A 27,917-nucleotide genomic window follows, 5' to 3' on the forward strand; every position below is an offset into this window, starting at 1 on the left:
TGCCTACAGCGTAGGCGTGTAACATGCTACATAAGTGGTGTTCCTGAGGGCAACGCGTTTTATGCAACGGTAAAGAGCCGCATCTTCGGGGTTACACGTGTTTGCCATACTCGCATTGCCCGTGGATATAACACGACGGAATCTGATAACAAACCAGAAACATTTTTCATTGTATTTTTGTCGAGTTCGGTCTCAATTGCCTGCATATCGTAAGTTTATTTTTTTATATTTAAGTTTATTTTGGACGTGTGTATATCTGCGCTGTTCAAAAATTTCTTTGTTAATGTTGTAAAAGAATAACATTGTTAGATCACACCATATCATACATAAACATGGAACTAAAATAATTCTAAATGAACAATGAATGTAATAGGAAGCGCTGACAAAAGGTCCTATTTTAGGACCACTTGCCTCAATTTTGTTAAATTATGAGAAAAAACTTTAAATTTATGGAACTTAAAGGTTTTTAATTTTATTGTAGAGTTTTGCTTAATGCGGGCTTTAAAAATTGACTATAGTATTCTATTTAAATGTTAGTTGCTTCAAGAGCCTTAGTTTATTATTTCATTAATTAAAGCCTTTTTTAAGTTTATCTGGAATTAATGAGCCCATTAGCCTTCGTACAAGAAACATTTCAACATGAGCGTGGTGGTATGTTGAAACAATACATAGTAGCATATAAAACAGATCTATATCCATATCATCACTATAATATAGTGATGGAATATGTAATGTTTTACAAATTGGAAGGGAGTATTCCATTATTCTGGATTTCAGGTCGATATTGTGTCTATTTCAGATAAACGGGAAAAAAATATTTTGCGTTTGAGGGGTGTGTTTTGTTGTCGACAAGATGATCTGAAGGAATCGAAATGTTAAGGTGTGTGTGTGTGAGAGAGAGAGAGGGTGTTAAGGGAAACTTGCCGTATATATGTTGACAGGCAAAGGACGTAGGATGCTTCCATAAGGAACACCAGAAAGGGTGGAATGAATGGGAGAGATTGAGGCTTGGTAAGCAACTTGAAATACACCAGCGGATAAATATGATTTAAAGATAAGGTAGAATGTACAAGAAATGATGGAACTGAGTTTCAACTGGAGTAACATGCTTTTTTTGTTGGAGTAACGGCCTATGCGGGCTAAATACTTTGCTGGGGGAGGGGGACCTAGACTGGATGGAGGTTTACGGTTGCATCAGCAAATGCAAACGTGAGTTTGTTAAAATGTTATGAGAAGCTTTCGTGTATAGGTAGAAAGGGAAAGGACCGAGAATATTTCCATGAGGAACACCAGAGAGGATAGAATGAATCGGAGAAATTGAGGTTTAGTAGTCAATATGGAAAAACGTCGGATTTGAGGATGAGGTAGTACGGACTAGAAATAATGGATTTCAGTTTCTGCAGAAATCCCTATTCCCCGACGTGATCTAAAGCCAAGGAAACGTCTACCAAAAGAGATAATCTGGAGGAATCAAAATGTAAAGGCGTATTTATGTACAAAATGTAACAGCAGAGAGGGTTGAATGAATGAGAGCGAACGAGGATCAGCAGGTAACATGGAAAAACATAGTATTTAAGTGTGTGGTGATTAGTGACCGTTAGACGATGAATATTCAGAAATCGTGAGATGCGGTCTGGTGTGATGTAGGTTTCAGAAAAACATTTTCTTTATCGTGCCAACGTTTCTCAATAAAGATCGAAACGTTGGCACGATAAAGAAAATGTTTTTCTAAAACCTACATCACACCAGACCACATCTCACGATTTCTGAGTAATCATAGTATTTAAGGATGAGGTAGAACGTACTAAAACGGTTCGATTTTAGTTTCAGTAGAAGAAGGGGAAGACGCCAAGAAAACGTCTTAAAAAGCGTCAAAACTACTTAAGCTCTAGCGATGTTGAGAATACGTCTACGGTACAATGATGTGGATTGTGGAGTAATACGGAAGTCAAATTAGAGATCCATAATTTTGGTCGAGGTATTTCTTGCAAACCGCATAGCAACATACTTCTCAAGTAAATTACCGAGGGGACTTATTCGACGGTATCATTGACTTGTTAGGCTCGTAAAACAATTTTCATGGTGAGTAATAAGAAGGTTGCAAATAGAAAATTAGTAAATATAATGTTTTGTTTTTATTCAATTTCTAGCTGTTTATCCGAGTAAACAATTTTTTATAATACGATTAAATGATTGTTTTATTATCCTATATCTTACATTGTATTTTTTATCCAGTTCTCGAAGGAGCAAATAATCACAAGATCCAATGAAACCTTTTTTCCGTATAATTTCTTCCGACTGACCGGATAATCTTTCTTTTCCTACTGGCAATGAAAAAAAAACCAAGTTGTGTCCCTTTCGCTTTTAATCCACCCGTTATTCCGTCCCAAAAGAATTACGACAATAAACATCCCATTCCCCTAGTTTGCTTTAACTTTTGGATACTTTCCTCATTGCTTTCAACTTCCCAGTCCTTGATATAGCATTGGTAATCTAATATCATTCAGTTTTTTTTTTTTCACGCTTGTTTCTATTTGTGCCGAAATAACCTTTATTTATTTCCTTTGGGGCAAATACAATTCAAATTTTTGCAAAACCTAACGTTAATACACATAACAGGCATTTGTACTATTTTTATTTTTTAAACGTCATAAATAAAAATTTAACTCACTAATTTTCGTGGTCCGCTTGACCAATTAATATCTTTCAATTAATTAAGGTTTTTAGTTGAGATAAAAAAGTCAATGTCACGAGCGGGATTCGAACCCACGACCTTCGTCTAGACACGCCGCTACTCTACCACCTCGTCACGATACTCAGGTGGTATGGGGGTCTGCTCTCTTCACAGATGAGTGCCGAATTGGTTTGTGTCAATCAGATGATCAGGACCGTGTGGGGAAGACGTGGAGAACGCTAGATGTCCCAAAAAAGTCACAGCCTTTTTAAAGACGGTTATGGTATGGGGTGTAATCAACATGCGAACTTATTATCATACAAAATGATCTTTGACTGCACTAAGATACATTGAGGAAGTGCTTCAGGAAGCTTAGTCCTATTACCTCTTTTTATTGGGAACAACTTAGTTATAATAATGATAATGCTATAGTTTTCACCCTTTACTTGGAGGTATTACCACAATGAATTGGCCAGAAAGTTCCTCTGGCATGAATATTCAGAACACTTATGTGACATGATAAAGAGGCATCGTGCGCCGCCACCAACAAGCGTCGAACAGCTTCAAACCACCCCTGTTGAAAAATGGGATTTGTTTTGCAGGACGAAATCCGATCGCTTATTCACACGATGACAGAAGACAGAAGCCCCTCCACGAGACCAGGTGGTAACACTCGTTATTAAGGGAAAAACAGGGTAATAAATTATTAGTTAAATTTTAATATATCACGTTTTTGTGAATTTTCTTTCAAACTATCATAATTTTTATTAAAACTCATGAATTTCTGATTTCATTTGATTTGGTTTACAATAAAATAAGTATGTGGTAATTAATGTGACGATAAAAATATATATAGTTTAAATTTTTTTACTTAATTTATTTTAATCTACAATTACACATGTATTACATACAACCAATAGATTGGACAATTTATGTATGTGGCATTACGGGCGTTATAGAGAAATCTACCCATTGGCAGCCTCTCGGGATTAATAAAATGATATTAATCATTCAAGAGGTCTCTTATACATATTATTTTCAGACGTTTACGTGATAATTGAGGGTGAGTAATTTCACAATCACTATTTGTGTGCTAATGTGATTTTGCAATGAAAACGTCTGTAATATGTTTTGATGGATGAAAAAACTGTTGGCATGTGGAGATCTCTGTAAAGTGTGTTATTGTTTACATAAAAAGGGACAGAAACAATTAGTCTTAAAATTTTGGATTGAAACCTTTGCTCTTTGAATATTGGAATACTTGCCCGATCTATCCAAGTTTAAGTAGGCATGAGTATGTCGAAAGTTTTGATTTTAATGGTCATTTTCATTATCGGTCGAGTAGGCAATAAAGCATTTTAAATCGTTCGTTGAGCGTCTGATTTTTTAATCGTGTGTGTGGATTCCAAGTAAGTCTTCTATCAAATGTAAATCGTAAATAGGTAACTTTGTCGGATTGAGGAACAGGTTCATTGTATAGGTATATGCTAGGAGAAGTCTCAGGACGGAGGGTAAAGGTGCTATTTAGTGACTTTTGAGGGGTTAAACTTAAGTTTAAAATGTGTGGTGATTAGTGACCGTTAATCGATGATTATTCAGAAATCGTGAGATGCTGTCTGGTGTGATGTAGGTTTCAGAAAAACATTTTCTTTATCGTGCCAACGTTTCGATCTTTATTGAGATCATCTTCAGGGCCTTGGGCTAGAAATACTTTGATTGAATATAAAAAAATATATTTTTTTGCATTGTATAAATTCATTTTTTTCCACATCCTACATGTATTTGTTAAATTGAAACAATGTTTGTAAATCCCAGGCCCTGAAGATGATCTCAATAAAGATCGAAACGTTGGCACGGTAAAGAAAATGTTTGTCTGAAACCTACATCACACCAGACCGCATCTCACGATTTCTGAATAATTTAGGTTAAAATAAACAACAAAATACGAGTGTCCGGTTTTTTTTTTGTCGTAGACTATAAATTATGTAGGTTAAGGTAAGTGAAATAAAAAACGCAATTATTATTATGTTACGATGAGAATATGTAAACTTTGATACACGTAGTATCTAAACAATATTGAATGACACAATTCAATCCTTTCTTGGGACTTTCTTTAACCTTGATTGGAACATTCTACAGCCGACTCACTACCCACATAACTTAATAACCTAGGATAATTCACAAGAGGTTTTCAATTCATCTACACCTGAAAGCAATCAAACCGATCTTGTGTTTGATTGGACGATTGTTCGCGTTTGGTTATTCAGCGGATAACCTTAGTGGTAACGAGTCCCAAACGCGCTTCTGCGGCGACGAGCTCCGAATTCAGAAGTTGGAAAAAATTTGCTATTCACCTCGTAAAATACGTCGGATCGAACGCGCTCTGCAACCCGGCGAAGGCTGCGTTCTTGTACTTTTGCAAGAAATTAGCATTAGAACAGAAACTGAATCTTGCAATACTGCCAAGAACAATGTCGTCTTACAAATTGTGTCACCACGGTTTCGAACAACTTCTGTCGAAAATTTGTCTAGAATCCATTGCAAAACTGTTGCTAAACCAAATTGAATTTTCATGTTGTTCAACGATCTTATCTTAAGTATTCAAATCCAATATCCGAATTTAAAACAAACAATACGACAAAACATTTAACTAAAACCGTTTATAATCAGCTTTATTTTATTTTGTGTGGTGTTTAATGACCGTTAGTCAATTCGGAGATCGTGAGATGCGGTCGAGTGTGACGTAAATTTTAGAAAAACATTTTATTTATCGTGCCAACGTTTCGATCTTGATCTTCAGAGCTCAAAGTGTGGCACTCTCAACACGACACACAAGAATGACACAATTACGCAGAAAACAAAGAGTTTGAGCCCTGAAGATGATCTAAATAAAGATCGAAACGTTGGCATGATAAAGCAAATGTTTTTGTAAAACCTACGTCACACCAGACCGCATCTCACGATCTTCGAATAATCGACCTAATGACTTACATAATTGTTCTGGTCATATGAAAAATATAACACTTAATTTCTAATGCAATGCTTATTTTTGTTGTTGGTTTTTTTTCATCACAAAGAAAACTTTTTACATTTATGAATTGTGTATTATAAGAGAGGAAAAGTAATCAATTTATTAGCTCATATCGCAGGACTATTCCCATTCATCCCTACAAAAGGAATCACGAGGCATCTGGCTTTATGTGTATTAGTGGATTGTCGAGAAGGGTTCAATATGAGAGGTGATGGACTAGGGGATTGGGTGAAGATAGTGGGTTTATGCAGGCGTTTGTATTGACTTCTTGCTTTTCTAGGACAAATAGGATTTAAAGGACTGTGTTGTTTTGGCAATAGTATGAAGGAATTAATGTTAGAGTGATTGGAGTCTTTGGACGTGCTAACGCTGGATCGAACAACACAGTTCAACTCCGTACGCGTAAATGAGGCGTTTATTTTGTAGTGAATGTTCCGATCTGTTGTTACTTCTTTCAATAATTTACATCGATTGTTCTTCTTTTTATTCTTTGAATTCGCGTGTGTGGGTTCAAAGTAAATCGTTTGTCGATGTAAAGCCTCAAATATGAAACAACATTAATTGTAGGGAGAGAAACAGAGTTAAAGTAGATTGTATGAAATTGGCAGGTCCGGACGTGGAAACGTGAAGGCTATTTGCTGGGATTTGGCTTGTTGAGTCTGATCTTCCATTCGTTGAAAGATTCTTCCTAACAGGAGAGATGGTCCTAGGGGTTTCTGAATTCACTATTGGGCCTGCGTTTGCTAAAATGTCTATCGTCTGTGAAGAAAATTTTAATGGGACTGTGAAAAGTTCACATTGTATAATGAACAGCAAATGGGACCATGTGCCTTGCAGAACTTCCGCTTCGGTATTGTGGATAACCGAGAAGGTTGTTCGTTTCGTATTTAAACGTGCCTAAGGAACATAGAATTTTATGATTTCTCATAAAGAAATCATCGAACTGTGTATGAATTGTGTATTATAAGAGAGGAAAAGTAATCAATTTATTAGCTCATATCGCAAATAAGGATTCCTTATTTTCCCGAGATTAAATATAACGGCATATTTCTCAGATTTCAGCGCATGGTCGCTATTCCAATCGTTGAACTACGTGAAGTAAGTTAATAGCAACCTACGTAAAGTAGTAGCAAAACATTGATCTTGTTTGTAATTTTGGCGTTTCAGCATTGAATCTTCTGAGTTGGGTTTGATGTCTTGTCTCACCCTTGTTATATCCCTGACCATCAACCCAAGGGTTCCTAGGTTGGCGCAACGCGGTTGACAGATTAAAACGAATAAGTGGACCCCAAGATAGGAACGACTGAACTAAATTCATCCACAGAACCAAATAAGAAACCTCGCAATGATATTATATGGCTGAATTTTCATATATATTTTAAACAAAAAACACAAAATTTTTATGCAGACAAAAACCTCAAAATATTCATCTAAAAAGCTAAACCATGCCATAATCATTAAATTTGTGATATTAAAACATCGTAAAATTAACAAAACTTCGCCTTAGCCATGTTTAAATCACAGTACCTTTCGAATAGCATTAAAGTATTCTTTGTTTGCTAATGTAAAATAACTCTAAATTGTGTTGAAACGGCACACGGGCACTACTGGGTCTGTCTTCACTCGCGGTTTTTTTTGTCTGAGTTATTCAAACGCGTTTCGGCATTACGCCATCTTCAGTGAAAAAGAATCTTTATATACCGTGTGCCGGTTCAACATGAGTTCGCCAACTCGCAGACCAAACCCCATCCTATATTATAACTCTAAATTGGTAAAACATTTGACACAAAGAAGACACAATTAAACAATATGTTTGACCAACTGGGACAGACATTTTAATTGATTATGGACAACTGACTTACGGAAAAACAAAATATCCTGTTATTTCATTTTAATAATTTATATTTAAATGCATTTTTTAAAAGTAATTTTTTGATGTAATTCTGAATTTTAATATTTTATACACTGGAGAAGGGAAGCCGGTTCCCTCAAAATCAATATTAATAAAAAGGTAGCATAGAAGGGCGGCGTGTTCAAGAATAAAGCCTTAAATAAATAATTTTATTAAAATTAATTAAAAACAAATAAAACAATGAACAAGTAGATGACGTTAGCTCAATTTTGAAATTTCATGCAATATCTACAGGGCTCGTGCAATTAGTCTAAAAATAAGCCAAAAATGGGCAGTTTTTATTATTTAAGCATTTATTTAAGCTATATCAAGATTCCCATACCAGCTAGCAAGAGTCTGCCTGGCTGAATTAAATATATTTATTGATAGCTAATCGGCTTTTAATCATCATTCAAATCATTTGTGACTGGGCCTCGCTCATGGAATTTAAAAGTTTGGCGTAAGATTGATTCGTGTTAACGCCATTACCAGTTAGTCTGTTTACAATATCCATTACTAATATGTTTAACTATTCAAAAAATAATCAAAACAATTCAAGGGAATAAACTAGTTTTCCCTCAGCGCAGTACATTGGAAAAAAAATACATATATACAGGGAGGGTGCGAAAACACGTGGCACAAGCATCGATTCCCGAAAGGTGGACGGCCTTTTCTTTTATGATCCGTGAAATGGTTCCGGGAAGCATAAATGTACCAGTTTCGCTTAGACAACAAACACGGAGGGAGTTCTTACCCCTGGCCGAAACGTACGACGAAATTCATTTCCTGTAATAAACCAGCCGCCCCCTTTCGCTGATTACCACGCGTCGAGGGTGCGGCCGAATGGGTTAATAATTTTCCCTTAATTAAATAACGACGTTACCGGGATAACTGGATTTAATTTGGTCTGTTCAAAATGGTTTGACGCCCGCTTCCCACTTGACGAAATGATAACACAATTTGTCTAGACAGTACAGCAAACAAAAAATTCGAATCGCTTTTTTATCCAATGTATAAACAATGGCTGTTCACTTGTTCGATTAATTTTAGTCTATTTTAGATTAAAAATTTAGAGATGGTCAGGAATTGTGCAGATTCGGGTGGATATCACTACTACACCATGTAATTTGATGACCGGTGATTATCAAGCCATACGGTAATTTTTTTATTTAAAATTTCCGTTGAGATTTAACTTTATTAAAAATTAAGTTTATAATCATGAGATTCCTACCGTGGTCTATAGAGCGATAAACCATATTTTGATCATCACCGAACCTCTTGATCGTCTATCAGTTGGTTTGTCACATGGGTTTTATCATTTCGCCATTTTCGTTGTTGGGTTTGGATGTCTTCCCTCACGCTGCTTACATCCATGACCAACGTCTGAAGATGCGATTTACCAAAACGCGTCTGCCAGATCAAATCGGCAAGGATACGTAGGCCATATAGTTAGAAAACGTCCAAACTTCAGGTTCATTTTTGATTTTGTAACGTTTTCCTTAAATTTATACAACATATTTTTCTATATTTTGGGAGAAGGTTTGGATTCGTAGAACAATAATGGCAATTATCGTACCTCATGTATCGTTAGCAAGCTGTGGGAAATTGCAAAACATTAAAATCTGTTTTGTCCTATATTTGAAATTTGGTTGTTTCCGATAAGACGTTTCTGCAATTCGTCATCTTTAGTGTTTGGTTTTGATGCCTTATCTCATCCTGTTTATATCCCGGGTCAACGGCGATCTGTCAAACGCGTCTCACAGAACAAAACGGCGAAGATAGTTTGACCATATAGTCCTCCAAACTACTGGTTGAATTCAATTTTTAAACGTTTTTCTAAAGTTTATGCAACATATTTTCCAATATTTGGAGAAAAAGGTTTGAATCGATGAATATCATCTTAGCGTCTACGTGTGGTGACAAGTGACCGTTAGTCGATGATTATCGGAAATCGTGAGATGCGGTCTGGCATGACGTAGGTTTCAAAAAAACATTTTGTTTAACGTGCCAACGTTTAGATCTTTATTGAGATCATCTTCAGGGCTCAAAGTGTTTGTTTTCTGCATCTCATGATTTCCGAATAATGAGCGCCATACGTAAGCAAGCTATGGGGAAATTGAAAACTTTTAAAAACTATTCTGTCCAGTTTTTATATTCTGCGTTTAGTTTTGATGTCTTGTCTCAACTAGTTTATATCCTTGGCCAACGACGACCTGTCAAAACACGAAGATATAATTAGAATCGATCAAACTTCAGGCTCATCATACTTCGGATAGCTGAGATATTCAAAATAAGTAATAATAATAAATAAGTAATATATCTACTTATTCTTCCAAAAAAAGGTATATTTAACTGCATTCAACATCAACTTTTACTTCAAAGTACTATATGCATGATTATTTCCTCTGACTCTGTTAGTCCGTATGAGACTATCTATGTCTGTCTTCCATCATAATCCATCTTATTTCTGTGAGCAAAATCTTGTATTGTTAAGTTCCAATGGTTGCTTTTAATTTTTGGTATATTCGGCAGTGGCGTTTATTTCAACGTAATCTTTCCAGTTAACCGAATTATCGGCCTGTTTGGTTTGGGATGGGTCTGGCGAAGTCTCAAAGAAATGATAATAAACCTCCTTCGTTTTTCGAGTGCCCGTTACAGGTCGGCTAAGAAATGTCTCTCTTACTATTTATGAACGGTGTAAACATCGACGGGAAGAAAACCACATGCCGCGGTAGAAACGGAAATAATTTTGGTGTGGAATGGTGTGGCACGGGTCGGTTAATAGCTCAAGAAGAGGATGACACAAACAATAGACGTAAGAAGGAGGGAATCAGTTTGTCGATTAAACGTTGGAAAATATATTACCAGCTAACACGGGCAAGATACAACATATATACAAATACTTGGGATTATCGAATTTAATTTTTTCGATACTAGGTCGAAAAATGTGAGACATCTAACTCTACGTACTTGCCAATGGGCTTTAAGAACCCAGAAAACAAAATATTAAGAACTTTTGAAATAATACTCGTAGTTTTCTTCCTTTGTGCATGTATTTTAAGATTTTTATCAGTCGAAAATAGTAGGACCATATAACCAACTTTGCTACGTCATTGACGAGATGACTAGCTTTCAAATATCTAAATTTTAACATAGTGGCCAAATTATTTAGCAAAGTAAGAAGCAAAGTTTTGTTATTTTTATATATAATATATGTTTGTTTTTAAATTACACTTGCTATGGAACGATATATTTTGTACTAACTTGTTACTTGCGCATCAGTTTACACTTAGTTTTGAAATTCATCGTAAATTTCTCTTTAGTCGAAAAATAAGGCTATACTCTTGGATTGTGAAATAGCGATTTTTTTTTGTAAATAAAAAGATGAGATAATACAACAACATAAAACCGTTTTAAATCATTCATGTTAGACGCCTCTGCATTGATGTTATCAAGCTTGTTATTGAATAGTTCTCCTCAATTAGCTCACAATTGGCCGGAGCGGGCGACGTCTGCCCACATCTCACCCAGTATAACGTTGAATGAAGGGGACCGGCAAAACGGCACGAAGTTTCTTTTGTAAACAACTCGGATAAATTATAACGGTGAAAGTCCGTGAAACGGGTAAATCCGAATGGCCAGAGGATAACGATTATGAGGCGTAGGCAGGCCGAAAACGGCTAACTGACGAGAACTGACGCCCCTCGAGGTGCGGCAACGTTGAAAATTCCCTTTGGTCGGCCCCGGTTGTAAATCTTTTGAAAACACATGGTATACACCAGTCGGTATGAATTTTCCGTAGGTTCCCATGCTACGCCCATCAACTGTGGACAATCTTAACTTCTCACTTATTTCCGTTTTAATACTTGGATTCATTTTCAAAGTACAAAATAAAAAAATGAATAGAATGATTTAAAAAATTTTGTAGTTTCCCACCATTTTAGCGTGAAAATTCATTAGATTTCTCCATGTGGGATGCAGGTGGTGAACCTGTACAAGGTCGTTACGGATCATTATGATCTGACTATCCTAGTATTAAGTTTTACTATCTTGCATAATCCTGCAATTATAACCCAGACATTTCTGTCCAGGTTCATCACTCGGCAGCCCACAAGGAGAAATATCACTTCATATATTATTTCCTTTCATGGAAATATCATTTCCAATTTAAAGCTTAGATTCAGTTTCAAAATGCAAAAATATAATAAAAATTAAAATTCAGACCAGATTTTCGTATTCCAAATTGAGTTCGATATAATCTTGTCAAAATCCGATCAATAAAATGTACTTCATACACAAAATTGATTTGAAACTAATTTTTGATACTAATCCGTATTATTTAAATTTTGGTTTATGTTAGGAAAAAATAACTTTAAAAGGTTTAGTTTGTTTAGAGATTGGTGAAACAAAGAACTGAATACTAAAAAACCCCATTTAAAACTAAAAGAGGAGAGCCAAAAGTACGAAAAATAAGAAACCCCACTTCGGGGGCCTCTCTAGAGCTTTCTTTTCGTTAAAAGGTTGGTACTTAGTTTTCTTTTCTACAATTGAACCAATTGACCCAATAAAATGGGGAGAGTGCTTTCTGTTTTCCGAGTTTGCCTCTGAGACTCAGAGGAGAAGCAAATTAGCGAATCAACGATTTATTCCTGCTATCACACCATGTCGTCTTAAAATAATCAGTATGTGGTTATTTGTGTCAACTTTGCATTTGCTTGTCATTTTAAAAGACTTTTGTAAGTCATTTCTTTATTGTCCCTCTTACATATCAGGCGCAAAATAATGGTGCAGCCCTGACGGCGTGGCAACTTCTCTAAAGCACAAGCTGTACTCGTGTCGGCTTCGGGTCGGCATGGGACAGCGGATGCCTTATCAGAGGCACACGAGGGTTAGGGTACCAGATCCTGTCTGCATAAGCGGGGGAAGGGTGCATAACCATCGGTACTATGGGGTAACAGAAATGTTCCAAAGACAGCCCCGGTTACACTGGGAATGGACTCGTAGTGGTTCGTGGCGACGCCCCTGGCGGGAACTTAGAGAAGAGGCTGTCTTCTATCTATGACTTCGCATGAAACTTGCGTATGACCATCGTTATAGACTCGGCCTCATGGGATACGGTGCTCTGGCTGAGCTCGATTGGAGGCTTTTGCCGTCTCCTCTGGGGGATGGTTAGCAATTCCACTTTAAACAAAACCGCGGCCGGAGCGGAACCGGTAGTTTCTACCGTGGGGAAGCCCCAAAACTCTGGGAGATAGTTCTTCTCTATCTAGGGAGCGCGCAGGAGACCAGGCTGATGTATTTCGGCTAAGGTAGCCATTTGCGCGCGGCATACGGTTCGACGCTTAATGCGGACCACTCGGAATGGGCAAGCGGGGAGCGAGGTTGTCTTGGCCCCTCGGGGCTGAGCTGCCTCTATACCAACGCTGCGGCAGTAACACACTTCTGTCGAATGCGGAGGTGCGTCAGCTCTCAACTTGAGAATTACAACGTCAGATAAGGCCGAATAGGCAAGGTGCGGATGTTAGAGATCCTCATAGTCTTTTTTAGGACGACCGAGTATACGGGAAAGCATGTCCCTGTTACATACACCTTCGCACGCTCGCATATACACACACACACACACACTTTCTCGTTTTTCTCTCTCACTCTCCCTCTCTCTCACTCCTTCTCACTCTCTCTCCTGTTTGATAGATAGAGAGTGAGAGTGAGTGAGAGAGGAATAGAGAGAGATAGGGGGGAGAGGGAGAGAAGTAGGAAGAGAAAGAAGAATGTATCTTTCTGATTGATATAGCGTTGCATATAGACATATTGAAAGACAGAAAAATCTCTCTCTCTCTCTCTCTCTCTCTCTCTCTCTCTCACTCTCTCTCTTTCTCTCCCTCTGTCTCAACCTCTATTTATTTATCTATCTGTCTGTATATTTATACACACAGCCATATTGAGAGATGTTAGGTAGATATCTCGCTCATTACATCTATTTATTTTCTATCTCTCTGTTTTTTAATATACTTGTATCTAACCCTTGTGAAATAGATAGATATAGGAGAGAGTGAGAATAAGGGAGAGAAAGAAAGTAAGAATCTATCTGCCAGTCTAGCTATCACACTGATAGAGAGTTGGATATAGGGACATAAAAAGACAAAAATCTATCCATCTATTTATATTTCAATCTTTATACATATTACTCTCCTTCAAGTATACTTATATCAAATTTTCATTTAACAGATAGATAGATGGACAGGTCAGAAACAACTTACCTAGTCACTCTTGCTCAGTTTTAGTTTTCAAAATTGTCGACTTATTTTTCAAAGTGCACGTGAATGTACCCGCATATCCATTTTCTTACTAAACCAGACGAATTTTGCTGGTTGTATCAGCATTATTGCAGTTATTCGGCTAGTACGAATTTTCGCAAATCCCAATAGCGTACGTCCTCGAGTTTGGACATACTATCACACAAATCATGTCAAGCAGCATATATGTAGTTTTCAATTTCAAGTACAATGGAATGGGGGATGCATAATTTTGTTCTACTCCATTATATGCTAACTAACTAAGCAAAACCTGTAATGTAAATAAAACAATAATAAAAAACACCAATCTAGAACGTGCAAGCTCGTCAATCCTTAATTCAAAACTGTCATGCCAACGTGTACAAAAAAACAAAAAAACAGAAATTATTACGAACGCCGCCGCCCCCTTTAATAAGGTCATGATAATGGTTAGTTCCTCTGACATTTCCACGTCGGAAACGCCTTCACCGCGCACCGAAGTGCCAAATGACTTTGCCTGGCATTTGTTTTAATTGAGGTGACCGTTTGGCAAGCGTCCGCCCCCGCCTATTTAGACTATCTGATTAATTTGAATAGACAATATTTGTCTACAGAGTAGCATGAAAAAATTATGTCAACTTGTAGGCAGGTCCTGATAGGTTTAAAGAAAAACACCTTGGACTTAGTCTATTTTTTAGATAAAGAAATTAATTTATTCCGTTTATATAATAATATATAAAGTGATAATTATGTCAGACCTTTTCACAAAATCGCTAAAAGCTAAGCCGGTTGGTTTGATCTTCGTTTCTCCTTTCACAAACATAAACCTTAAAACCCAAATCTTTGCTTTGACTAATTCACTATAAAGAATGAACTGCTCTGATTCCACGGGCGATGATTTCCAATAGAAGAATTTATTACTAATAATACACAGAAGAATTATCATTGAAGCTAATTGCGGAATTCTGAAAAAAGATTAGTATCGTTTTTTACCCATCGGATAAACGTTTTGAATGAACTGGTAATCTCAGACAATTCGCAAGCAATTTATGAAAATTTAACTTAGGATCTTTGATTTCTATCTTTTGATGCTCACCAAACAGAGATTAACCAGCATGGATTGGTTTCCATATTTACAGGATTGTCGCTGTTTGCGAAATACGATTGTTAACAAATATTCTCTTTGTGTTTTCCAATTGTTTGTTCTCACTGAGCCGCGACCTTGTTAATGGTACGTTTATATTTTTTTAAATAGATTTTTTTTAACCCGAACACTAGGCATAGAAATTTACCGTTATAATCCACAGTTCATTTCCTTGGGCTAGACAGGATGAACTCCCATGGAAACTCATTTAAATTTTTAAAAATCTATTAAACACAACAACAATAAAATGATGACTGTACACTATAAAGAAATAAAGATTACGATGAAGAAGATACAAAGATAAAACTGGGTTACGCAAGCAATGCAATTAAGAGTGCAATCTTGTGATTCAACGAACAATTTGTTCACAATATTGTGTCAAATTTAAGTTCCTGAATTTACTGTGCTTAAAAATAAGCAGTAATTCTTTTTAAAATTGAAAATTAAGGACAAAGGCAAAGTACATCTCCACATGTTGCCTATATAAATGTATTTTAATTCATTAGCACTATTGATTATCTATTAAATAAGTTGAAACGAAAAATAAAAATAAATTTGCGCTAAATGCAGGGTGCCCTTTTTAGATGGTCCGGCTGAATTTCTCTTGAACCAATACGCTATCAAAAAGCAAAAAAATACGCGGTTAATATTTGTTAGTCTAGTTTCAAATTTTTACCTTTTTTTATAGAAAAATTATACAAGGTACCTGAAGCCCAGTTCAATTTGAAAATTTCAAATACGACCCTATACATCCTGACACATCATTTTAAAGGATCTTTTACGCTGTAAACAACGGTGCGATCGGAATTTAAATTGGTCAAAAATGACTAAATAATGGCGAAAAGAAACCGGCAGTATAATTTCCACTAGGAGCTAAATATTTTACCGTATGCTCGCGAAAATCCGAATTCCACTCTCCGAAATGTGAGAACGGTTTTAGGTTTTCAAAAAATAAAATTAGAGGTGTACTCCGGACTTAAAATTTTCAGCTCTCGTCTTGTCCAGGGTCTCCGGGACTATGATTATGGCAGGCGTCTAACGTTCCTTGCTTGTTGATATATGAGAGGCTGAAGAAAACGTCCTTCCATAATACTGACTGATAAATCCAAGTTCACCTCTAATGGCGAACTAAACCGATCGAAAACAATTTAAATGGTGCTCAGTTCCTCAATTTATTGAGGGAGGTTTTACCAACGCTACTAGATGATGTCCCTCTGCAACAACAGCAATGAATGATTCTACAGCTTGATGTAAGCCCCGCACACAATTCTTTGCAGGTGAGACGTTATTTGAATCGTCACTTCCACTCGATAGGCCAGATCTGTTGACTACCCCGGCCACCCGTTTTAACTCCACTTGACCATTTTCTGTGGGGCCATTTAAAAAATAGTGTCCACGCCGATCATGGCCCAGCAACCTCAGTTGAAGAACTGCGGCAAGGGATAGAAAACGCTTGTCAATCCATCGCCCCTGACTCTATCGCTCTGAGCACTCGTGAAGAGTGGTAAAAAAGAGCAAATCTTTGCATCTTTACACAAGGCAGGTAGTGTGATTAATAAGTAGCACACCAAATGACTGTTTGGGCCTGAGGTACCCTGTATAATTTTTCTACCAAAAAGATAAAAATTTGAAACTAGACTAAAAAATATGAAACACTTTTTTTTATAGCGTCATTGGTTCAAGAGAAATTGAGCCGGCTCATCTAAAAAAGGACCCCTTGAATATTAAACAGAATAAATTAAGATAGAAAAAATTCGTCATTTTACTTTTTTTTTAATGGCTTTATGTTCTGAGCATATTAGCCAATGACAATGTTATTATGCGTATTCGTTTTCATTTTACAATTGTTAGTAACCAATTGCAGTAGTCAACCTAATAATCATTGACTTTAAAACTTTTTCCCTCGAAATTATGGTTTAAATTGTGTTCTTTTTATAAATAAATTTATGTTTTCCTTAATAATACAAGTTAAAAGAGCAAAACAATAAATGTGTCAGTTATGATTCAACACGGTTCACATTTTTATTTTATTTTTGGACAATCGGTGATTGGAAAAGCACTACTTGAGTGTTTTTAGACTTGAGAATATTTATTACTTATAGTTTGACACGTTTACGCTCTACCAAATTGGACTGGAGGACCGTCTTTTGAAATTGCACCACAATTATTTGGCTATGTATGATATAAAAATTTCAGTAAAAATTAAGCGATTTGTTGGTACGTCCTGCTACTAAGGTTTTTGAGCCCACTGAATTGTCCACGGTTTAATGATGATGATGTTTGATTAGTACAAATAGACAGAAAAGATGTCGAATATCAGCGAGAAAAGGCAAGCAAGAATTTTTTTCACTAAGAAAAAATGTTTTCACCACCGTTTTGATAAATAACGCAAATGTAATACAGTGAACCCAGCCTCAACGAATACCCAACGAGATTGGATAATAAAATAGTAATGAACTGAATGCAACCTATAAATAAATGTCATAAATTCCTTAGTTAGATTTCTTTTAACATTTGAAAACATCTTGTAATTGCAAAAATATTACGATGTTCGACTGTGCTCATAAAACCGCAGCATTCTCATAAACATCGGCGAATTGTGACGACTTGATCTGTACAAAGCGAGGGATATTGTTGAATAATTGTTTATCAAATATATCTGCGAATGCTGTTGAACGCAGAAGCTAAACTGTAATTTTTCCATAGGGGGATTTATTATTAAAATCCTATAAATATAATTTTTTTGTCAAAATGATAAAATTCTTAGTATTGTCAAATAATACCATTAGACAAACAACAATTAGATGAAACAGAATGAAGTTTTGTTATCTAGAGCTTCACCAGGAACGAAAAGTTGGTGATTTTATTTTTGGAGGGAAGTTACGACTTACTCTGGCTCCGGTCCTTCTTTTTAAGTTTGCTTCCTGACTTGCCCATCGTCCTCAGTGGCACATCACAACACAATTAAACGAGAAACGTCGAAAAAAAGACCAAACTCCCGTTGATAAACTTCGCGGCACTGACACCGGTCCCGGCGTGGCGAGAGCGAAGCCTTGCCTCTACGGGTGTCGAGTCAACACTGAAGCCGGGCCTCGACGCAGAATCGGTGGCCCCTCCAGCGACTGGAGCCGCCGCGCGCCAGACCCTTTCATTTCCTCATTTCCCCAAACAAATTGTTTCAAATACCGTCACAACGATTAGCAAATTTTCCTGTTTTAAACGCTTCAATTCGCTTGTGGGAGTTAAAATGGTCACGATGTGGGTTCATTCTCATCGAAACACAGTCGAAGAAGGGAAAAGAAACTTTCAACAAAGTACAAATCAGCTAATTGTCCAACATTTAACTTTTGCTTCGAGTTTAAGCAGTTTTCGGTCGAGTAACTTTAAATTAATTATAGAAATGAAGAAAATATAAAAATCCGAGTCTAAGGCGAGACCTCGACTAAGGTGGGTAATGACGAAAAATGTCACAACAGATAAAATATTATCAATACTTTAGATTTATCACAAATACATCAATATTTTTTCCAGGAACACTTTTGTTTTATTTGCCTATCTTCAAACTTGATGAGGAATAATTTTATATTATAAAAAAACATTAGCCTTTCTAATCTAAGGATTTCAAAGGGCCGGATCGATCAGGGATGAATTATCGTTTTATACCTAATCTTTTATCCGCCTATAATGAAAAGAACAAATGTACAATACTTTTTCCTCAATTTTATTCAGAACAAATACAAATAAATTAATAAATAGTATTAAAACCGGTTTTCATTCCAGATGCTTTTTAAACCTTCTAATGTGTACTATATATCTCCTTGATAAAAAGAATCTCTTTACGATTGGAGAAATAAAATATTAAATATTATTTTTCCAAGACATGCGTAATTGCGATTACCATTGTAGTCGTAAAATTATATATAAAGCGATTTGAGAGAAAATAATACAATAAGGAGAAAAGACAAGGAAATGTTCAGGTAAATAGATGGATACAAAAAAAAAGAAAAGAAGAGAGAATGAAGGAGAATGTGAGTGGTAAGTAAGAGTGTGTGTGTGTGTGTATGTGTGTGTGTGTGTGTGTGTGTGTGTGTGTGTGTGTGTGTGTGTGTGTGTGTGTGTGTGTGTGTGTGTGTGAGAGAGAGAGAGAGAGAGAGAGAGAGAGAGAGGAAATGAAAAATAAATAAACTTTTTCATTAAGATTTTTTATATAGTAGTAATATTTGTTAATAATATCTCCGTTTCATGCATTTAGATTAGGATCAACAACATAATAAAAGCTTCAACAAAATTTTCCAAAAAATCCCTTTTTCAACTATTGCCAAAAGATCATCTCTCCGATAAACATATCTATTTCAACACTATAGTTTTTATTTCCATAATAAAACCGATATTTTTATTAAATTGTTAATTTTGTTCCTTTTCAGTTTAAAAAAATAAAGTAGATAACGAACTTCATGTGCCGGTTTGGTGACGTTAAAAGTTTTACAAATTTAACTTCACAATTTGAGCGTGAAACGGGCTTCACACTTCACTGGGTTTCACCCTTTCGTTGTTGTCAGGTCACATTTAATAATGGTTAAAAATACAATTAACGATATCGATTTTACGATTAGGACCGTCCCAGTGTGCGCCGTGCTTACAGCTAAAACAAGACAGGAATTATCTATGCAAACAAGCGATATGCGATTGGCAGTGCATCACTAATCGATAACTATTACCATCCCAATTCTAATATGAATGTTATTTAAAATAATACTTATTTAATGTCTTCTAAAATCATTTCAACCAGTGATCGGATATAGTTTGTGACTCTTAAATATTTACCGACAGCCAAGGCCGACCTGATATTATAATAACAAACGTCAGCACAAAAGGCACTAATAACTATTCCGAATGGCTCTTTGAAAAAAACGACAAAGGTCGAGAAATTTCAATGTCATACATGTTCAATGTTTGTCACCGGAAAACCGGTTTACCGTGTAAAGGCCCATACCTAGTTGGACTGGGAAATCGGCCGATAAATCGTTATTGCAAGGGAAATGATTTTTCCTGGATTGAAAAGGAATTCATGATGAGACGAATGAAGAAATTTTTTATTAAAAATCGAAGAAAAAAAACTTGTGAAATATGGCAGATAAATGATCAACAAATCGTAAAATCGGAATCTAAATAGCTCAACAACATGAGCAAGCAATTTATAATTTAGTTTGGGAACTTTACTACCATACTTAAAACACATTGATGATAGACAAGTGAAAATAGAATGTTGATTTATCGTACAAGAATTTTTAGATTATGGTATCAGCATTTAGACAGAACATTATCATTTTTCCTTGCTAACAGACATATTTGGAAATGTAGTTGAGTTAGCATGTCTGACGTATTTCAACATTTTGCTAACTTCAGCAGCGTATTCGTACGTATGAATTGTACCAATTTATTATTAATTATTATTTATAAATATTATTACAAGGAGGAGACATACCTACCAGTTTAGTCGATAAATTAATGTTAATCATTTTTTTCAATTAATTAAGGTTTTGTTTGAGATAAATGTCAGTATCACAAGCGGGATTCGAACCCACAACCTTTTTTTATTTGGTCAAGCGGACCACGAAATCTAATAAAATGTGTTAATAATTTTTTTAAATTTATGTTACAATCAAACAAAAGACATTTTTTGTAATTCAAACGATATGATTTACAACTTGACAAATTATTAGAGGCAACCGACTAGTTAATCACCTCGTAGACTTCATCATAAGATCTTCAACCATTCTTCTTACAGTTGAGCAAAAATATGAAAACTGTGAGATTGTTCCTAGTACCTAGAAGCCAACGGAGTGACTACTATTTAATGTGGTTTTTTCCGATCATCTTGGTCTACTTTATCCTCGCAGTTTTGGTATGTCAGACGCGTTTAATCAATTCGCCACCTTCGCCAGGTTTGTTGTCCTTCTTATATCTCTGCCCAAAATTAATATCTTACACTATCTGAATTTATTGAAAGATTGTTTTATTACTCGATTATTATATTTTCAATAATACCCCACAGTGTTGTTATTGCCATAACGCTTTTCAATACGAATAATACTCGAACTATCAATTGAGGTTAAGGTGCCTCGTGTAATATTGTCCGCCGTGGAATATTTGACATACCAAGCCAAGGTTGTATGCTTTGGATGTAATCATTAATCTGCATTTGCTGGCACCTTCCAATCGAAATTCCAGAAATATTCATCATTATTATTCTTCTGGGATACGACAAGCCAAAATTAAATATTTTCCCCTCTCGGTAAAGGATAATCTTTCCTTACTCCTCCTACCACACGAAGACGTATAATTTTTCATCGATCTTCTGTCATAAACTAGTTTATTGCTACAAAAATAAATGTATGCCCCACCATACATGGACGCCCACACATTTGAAATTTAAAGTCAATTGGCTCAGGATACCTGGTGGTCAGTTGGAAGGCCAATTTAAAAGAAAAATGCATCATCGGTTATCTGGTCAACCATTTGCCAAAATAAATGATCAATTAGAGAACGTAAAACCTGAAAACCGGTTCGACGTTTTATGAATAATTGATCCTTATTTATTGGAGGAGGCATGCAGAAATATAAATAAAGTTGCCACAAAAATAATTAATTGATGCTCTATTCGAAGCAAAAATAAATAATTCGATGAGACAGACTGACGACATAGAATATCAAAACTCAGCTTCCGTTTATAGTGCTTTGTGCTCAAACCACAATCGATTACAGTAAGATTTACCATCGGAATATTTTGAGAAATATTATTAACAGTATATGGAGTAAGAATTTCAATCCCACTTGCCATATTACCTTGAACAACAGCAGCAGAAAAATAATCTAATAACTTTACATACCCAGCGAAAGACGCACATTCAGAAATATTTTCACAGAGCAGAACTGAATGCACTGCCTACTGCTGACAGTGCACGGATTGTGCATTAACCAACTGTATTATGTTGTAAATAGGTGTTGTGCCTTACACGAGCTTTTCAGACTTACATCCTCAGGTGCACTTCCTCCCACGAGGTGTTCCAAACATTTAATACTAAACAACTGTACTCAGATAGATGTTGTCCAGTAAGGTGATACGCCAAAATAGTTTTCATTCATAGGTTTTATATTTCCCAATAACTAAAAACTTCCTTTGCTAACAAAATAAATATGAACTTTCATTCCACACTTTATTCACGAGTTATGTATTATAAAGTCTACATTGTTTTCAACAAATAATTGTTTATAAAACCGTATTTTCCTTAATTTGCCATACCCTCGCAGTCTTCCCATATCAAACTTGCGTGTGAAGAGTACGGTTGGTAGGTACCCCCAAAGAGTTAAAACCGCAGTAAAAAGATCATTCAAACCCGACTCAGAATTGGCCAAATGTAGTTGAAACGCGAGTAAGAATATCACCCTTATATGAGAATTATGCTCAAGAAGGGCAGAGAGTATTTGGCTTCACTGTTCCAATTCTTTTTTGAAACAGGGTTATTTTGGTTCATGTAGATTTTACGTGTTTATAAGAATTATTTGGTTGCAGATGTATCTAAAAAGTATCTATAAGCATAAATAGGGTCGATGGTGAAATTTCGGGTGTACTATCGACTTTCAAGTAAATAATTAACTCCACCGCTCTACTTGAATAAATGGGTTGTAAATAAGAAGGAATGAGTGAATGTGTAAATGTATTTTTGTTAAAACTGTATGCTTTTGGGACTGAATGGTTAGCCGCTGGAGCAAAATATATTTTTACCTTCGTGTCTACCACATTAACCATGGCTCGAGTAAGCCTATTCGTAATGGTACGTAATCCTGTTTTGAGTAATTTTTTTGTGATATGCGACAGGTCAAAAATCTCAGGGGCAACGGTGGGAATCGAACCGACGCTCTTCTATGAGCAAAAAAATTGGGAATATTGAAAACAAAATCACTTACTCAGTGCCGCGTTATTTCTGCATATTGAACCTGAAAAACAGACGCAAAAATATTGTTGTTAGTCATATAAGATAGACGCAAAAGTGAATATTTTTAATTAGATATGTCATATTCTATTTTCGTTACTGTACTGTTTAAAAACATGAACGATATATATTTCTCATAAAATATTATGATATCAATTAATAAAATATGATATGATATCAATTAATAAAATTCGATATGATATCAATTAATGATTTGCAATAACAATTAATCCAAGTTGTTCTAGTATCTACAGCATGTTTCATAACTTGGATTAATTATTTTAATATTTATTAATATTGTAAAACAAAAAGTGAAATGTATATGTAGATAGATAGGTAGGTATGTAGGTATTGATAAATACACACCTAACAAATAAATAATTGACAAAAGCATTAAGAATGGATAGAAAATCCGTCTGCCGGAAATTGTGGCAAAAATGAACTACTCGTCTATATAACTAATTTTGTTAGTAAGTAAAAAATAGTAATAAATAAAATAAAAATATATAAGATAAATCGGGCTTGCTTCATAGTAAATAAAATACAGGGGAAACTTAAGTAGAAGAGGAAACAAACACATTAGTATTAAATTAAAAGTAAGGTGACGACATTTAAGAGGGCAAAACATCTCTCCTTAGCGTTAGAACACTGTGCGTCAAACACATGGACATTTTTAATAAAAGTGTTTTTTACATAGGGCGAACTAAAACGGCGAATCATTTCAGTTACTATATTAAGATACTGTTGACGTCGTTTGGCTGAGGAGAGAGAGGAGCTTTGTCTCTATTTTTTCATCTTTTTTATTTCATTTAAACTAGGGATGGAAAGGGAAAAACGGGCTAAATTTAGTTTTTTCTTCGATTATCGAGCACAAAATAGGGTGATGGTCAGCGAAAATTTCTTTTAATACTTGAAACTCTTCAACTAAAAGTACTGCTTCATTAGAGACGCAATCGATAACAGGCCAAGCAAATGTAGTTGTGATTATGGGATAAATGTTTTTGAAATATGTTTATCCCGAATGGCTTTTACACAGTTAATCAGCAAAATATAATTAAATATAGCCTGGTCTTCTTAGTCCCTGTGGTATGCCTGTCATAGGCGTTTCGTCATCATCTGTGTTGGGTTTGTGGCATAAAGCAACTTGTGCAGGGATGTAAAGAGGATGAGGCAAGACCTTATAACCTATATTAGAGATAGTTAACGCACTCACAGCCCACAACAGGATGGATAGACCAAACAAAATTTTTGAAAAAGCTGACAGTGCAAATTATTAATTATTCCATACGCCAAGGAACATAATATTAAAAAAAAAAACTTTTTGATTATTTTCTGTATGGAACTTAGCATGAAAAATTAATGGCGAGGGGGCCTACTGGTTTCACTAGGTCAAAAGTTGGGCCTTTTAATCCTGTTTCTGTTATAGGCCTATATAGCATACTTGTGGTTTTTTTAATTTCGATGTAAGTTTTTTTCGCCAATTCTCTTTTTTAGATTTGTTTAGATTACATTCATACTTTAGACAACATATAATGTATGTTTTAATATAACTTTTATTTACTTTGTGCAATGCATACCACAGCAGTTTCCACCAACACAATACGTTTTCAAAATTTTGAGTTTTTTTATTTACAATTAGTGTATAAATTTACCTAATTACTCTTCAAGTAAGGTTGATAATTTAGTGAGATTCCCTGGCACTCCACAGACCTAACAGGCTTTACTATCAAATTTTGTGTTGCCGGACAGTGTACATACCATTCATTATTTTGACATGTTGACACAATGTAAAAGTCGCGAGATTTCTCCTAGAGACATGTGGGACGAATTCCCTTGAGTTTTTCATTGTATTACTTTACAAGCTAATACACTTTCCGGCATATATAACAAGTGGTTGGTCAGGGTTATAAGTAGGGTGAGGCGAGGCAGCAAACCCGCCATCAAGAGTGACAAAAAGCGGAAACGTGTCTGAAGCGAAAACAGCAAAGCTACAGAGGTCCTAATGATCGCTTAAACAGCCAATTTGCAAATAAAACATGGTTATATCTTTATTGTTTATTTTTCGACGGTTGATGGAGATGCATTGGATTGTTGTTTACAGATTCAGGTAAATTATTAAATAATTGGCTATAATCATTTGTTCTAAATTTTAAGTAATACTGAGTGACAACTGTCTGGGTTCTGAAAAATAAAGCAAGAATGGAAAAATACAATACTTCTATAGATAATTATTAGATTACTGTGTCATGTAGAAAGGTCTTGATTGTCAATAATTTGGCGAAATCCATATATTTACTTTTAATTCGTCTTTCTTTTATATCTTTTAATAATTTAATCTTTTAAACAATTTGTACTATAAATACTTTTTTTATACTTTCATTCATTTTATGTAACTGTTCATTCATTTAGATGAAAAATTTATTTGTTCTGAAGGAGAAATATTTGTTGTTGACTAGCAGTTGGAGACAATTCAAGGCTGTCGGTCATGAACAATTAATTCAATTTGCATTGTATTTCGACATGCTTGCATCACTTGAATTAAAATTGATTTTTTTCATTGCGTCATACTCTTTTACCAAGGATCAAAAGATTGGGCCAATTTATGATAAATGAGTGGTTCATAACGGTCAATCAGATGCTGTAGCGTTGATAATAAAACATTAGACAGAATATTTGTACGTTAGGTTGAAGGAAAACAGAAATGAAATTGTATACTTTTTAAAAAAGATTGAACTCCACACTCACCCCATCATTTATAATTTCTATGAAATTGTATTGTACCAAATTAACTTGATCCTTATCACCTGGGATAAGTGGCGAAGTTAGTTTTCACCGAGTATCAAAAAGGAAGGTGGTGACGGCTTGATCCCCGGCTTTGGGGTCCAACTTGTAAGTAGACTCGGACGATTTCTATCCAAGTTGCCACCCCAACCCCAAGGGGCCACCCTTGAAAAGCAGTTCTGCCGCCCTCGTCACGGGGCGATTGAAATCATCCAGAGCAATATCACGCATCGGCGGTTTCTTCCAAGTTTGCCCTACCCTGAATGACATTATTTTTTCATAGACACTTACTTTTCCTCGGATCACATTCGGACGGACGATTCGGTCTCAATTTTCCACCTTGAAGAGATTTTCGGCACTTCATTTTCAATGGACAAATGTTACATACTTAAAAATTATGTTTTTATAAGTGTAGAAAAACACCCGTGGCAAATGCATATGAAAAATCCGCGAAGATCGACTTAACAATGAATTTATTTTCCAAAATAGTTTCGAAAATAATATTCATAGTGTATTTTAGTCGTATAGACATTTTCAATGGTAGGCTCATTTTGTTGCCCTAACCTCCTTATATTTCTTACCAACCGCTGAAGACGGCGAACTGTCGAAACACAAAAACAACGAGATAGACGGATGATGGGAATCAAATGAACACTATTTTTATTAGCTACAAGTTAATGCCTTAAGTAATGTTAAGTAATACTGCAGACTTATGGTAGAACTGTATACTGGAATGTATTATTAACAACAGACCAAAAATGACTGAAGACTGACTGAAATATCTGTCATTATCCTGAGTGAAAAACATTGTGGTCATGTTACACACTTACACAGTTAACTGTTATCTAGTCCCATAGCCAAATCAGTTTTCCAGTTATTTCATAATTTATAAAAAAGAAGAATATAATACATATTTAATAATACAGTGGAATGTCTATATTCATCTGACTGACAGCAAGAATGCACAAACCAGGACGATCGGAAACGACCGGGCATTAGGTTTATCCCTCTGAAGATCTCAAGAAAAAACCTTACTATTTTCATATTTTGCGAACGGCACTAAAATGACTGAATGGCTCACATGGTATATGCACATTGAAGTCAATTTTATGATTAGATAAGTTCGACGCTGGATCAGGGCAGGTCTAGACAGTTTACATTTTAGGAGCTAGTCCCATTGACAGTCATGATTTTCCAATATGTTTCATAATTTTGAGAAAAATGGTAGATAAGACAGCTACACACAGTTCATAATACAGCGAAATGATGATATGCATCTGTCAGGCAAACAAAGCAAACATACGCGGACGAGGATGTCGGAAAGGTCCAGACTTAAAGTTTATCTTTCTGCAGAATTCAAGAAGAAATTTCACAACTTTGTTAACAATTTTCTTAACAGCATAGAGAAAACTGAACGGCGCACATACTCCGCATATTGATGTCATTTTTATGAGATGCATAGTTAGACACCGAATCAGGATAAGCCTAGAAATAGGAGCTAGTGCAGTCATGTTTTACTTTAATAATCACAATAATTAATTTTTAATACAACAACAATGAAACATGTGTGACATCCCTATAGACGGCTAGGTAGGTGCCAGGTGACCACGAGGGGACTGGAGACAATGAACCAGCTGACAAACTAGCAAAAACAGGAGCAGTCAACACAGAAAGCTGAAAAAATCATTAAAAACAGAACCATTGAAAAATGGCATTCGGCCACTTTGGGCAGGAGATACTGATGCTCAGGAATCCCGGAAAGTGTTCACCTACCACGGTGTGGAAATAAAGAAGGATCTTAGATTTTTGATAATAGATCATTTAAATTGCAGTGAAAAGAAAGACGACTGCCGTCGCCAGTGATGAAATAATAATACAAAACCGTCTGTGGAATACTGAAGTAATAACTTTTGTTTGTTGCTTTCTTTGCATCTATGATTTTTCATTAATTGATAAAACCGCTTGAAAGAAAATTCCAATTTCTCAAACCAGAGGTAAAAGTGACGGCGATTTGTTACGCCTTGATTGCAATCAACATAAAATTTAATTAGTCCTTTAATGAGAAATTCGAGGATCATGAAATATCGAGAAAACTAATAAAAGAGAAATGAAAATGAATGTCAATTTTCA

General features: G+C 35.5%; 1 protein-coding gene across 1 annotated transcript in view; it reads right to left on the reverse strand.

Moving 5' to 3' along the window:
* LOC112126716 overlaps positions 1–27,917 on the reverse strand; it is a 121,263-nt gene that overhangs the window by 60,729 nt on the left and 32,617 nt on the right. Inside the window, exon 3 of the mRNA XM_024226353.1 lies at positions 22,981–23,010. Coding sequence (XP_024082121.1) covers positions 22,981–23,010 — 30 coding nt within the window. The remainder of the gene's footprint in view (positions 1–22,980; positions 23,011–27,917) is intronic.

The sequence above is a fragment of the Cimex lectularius genome, unplaced genomic scaffold, assembly GCF_000648675.2.
Source record: "Cimex lectularius strain Harlan isolate CLEC.00 unplaced genomic scaffold, Clec_2.1 scaffold155, whole genome shotgun sequence".
NCBI lineage: Eukaryota > Metazoa > Arthropoda > Insecta > Hemiptera > Cimicidae > Cimex > Cimex lectularius.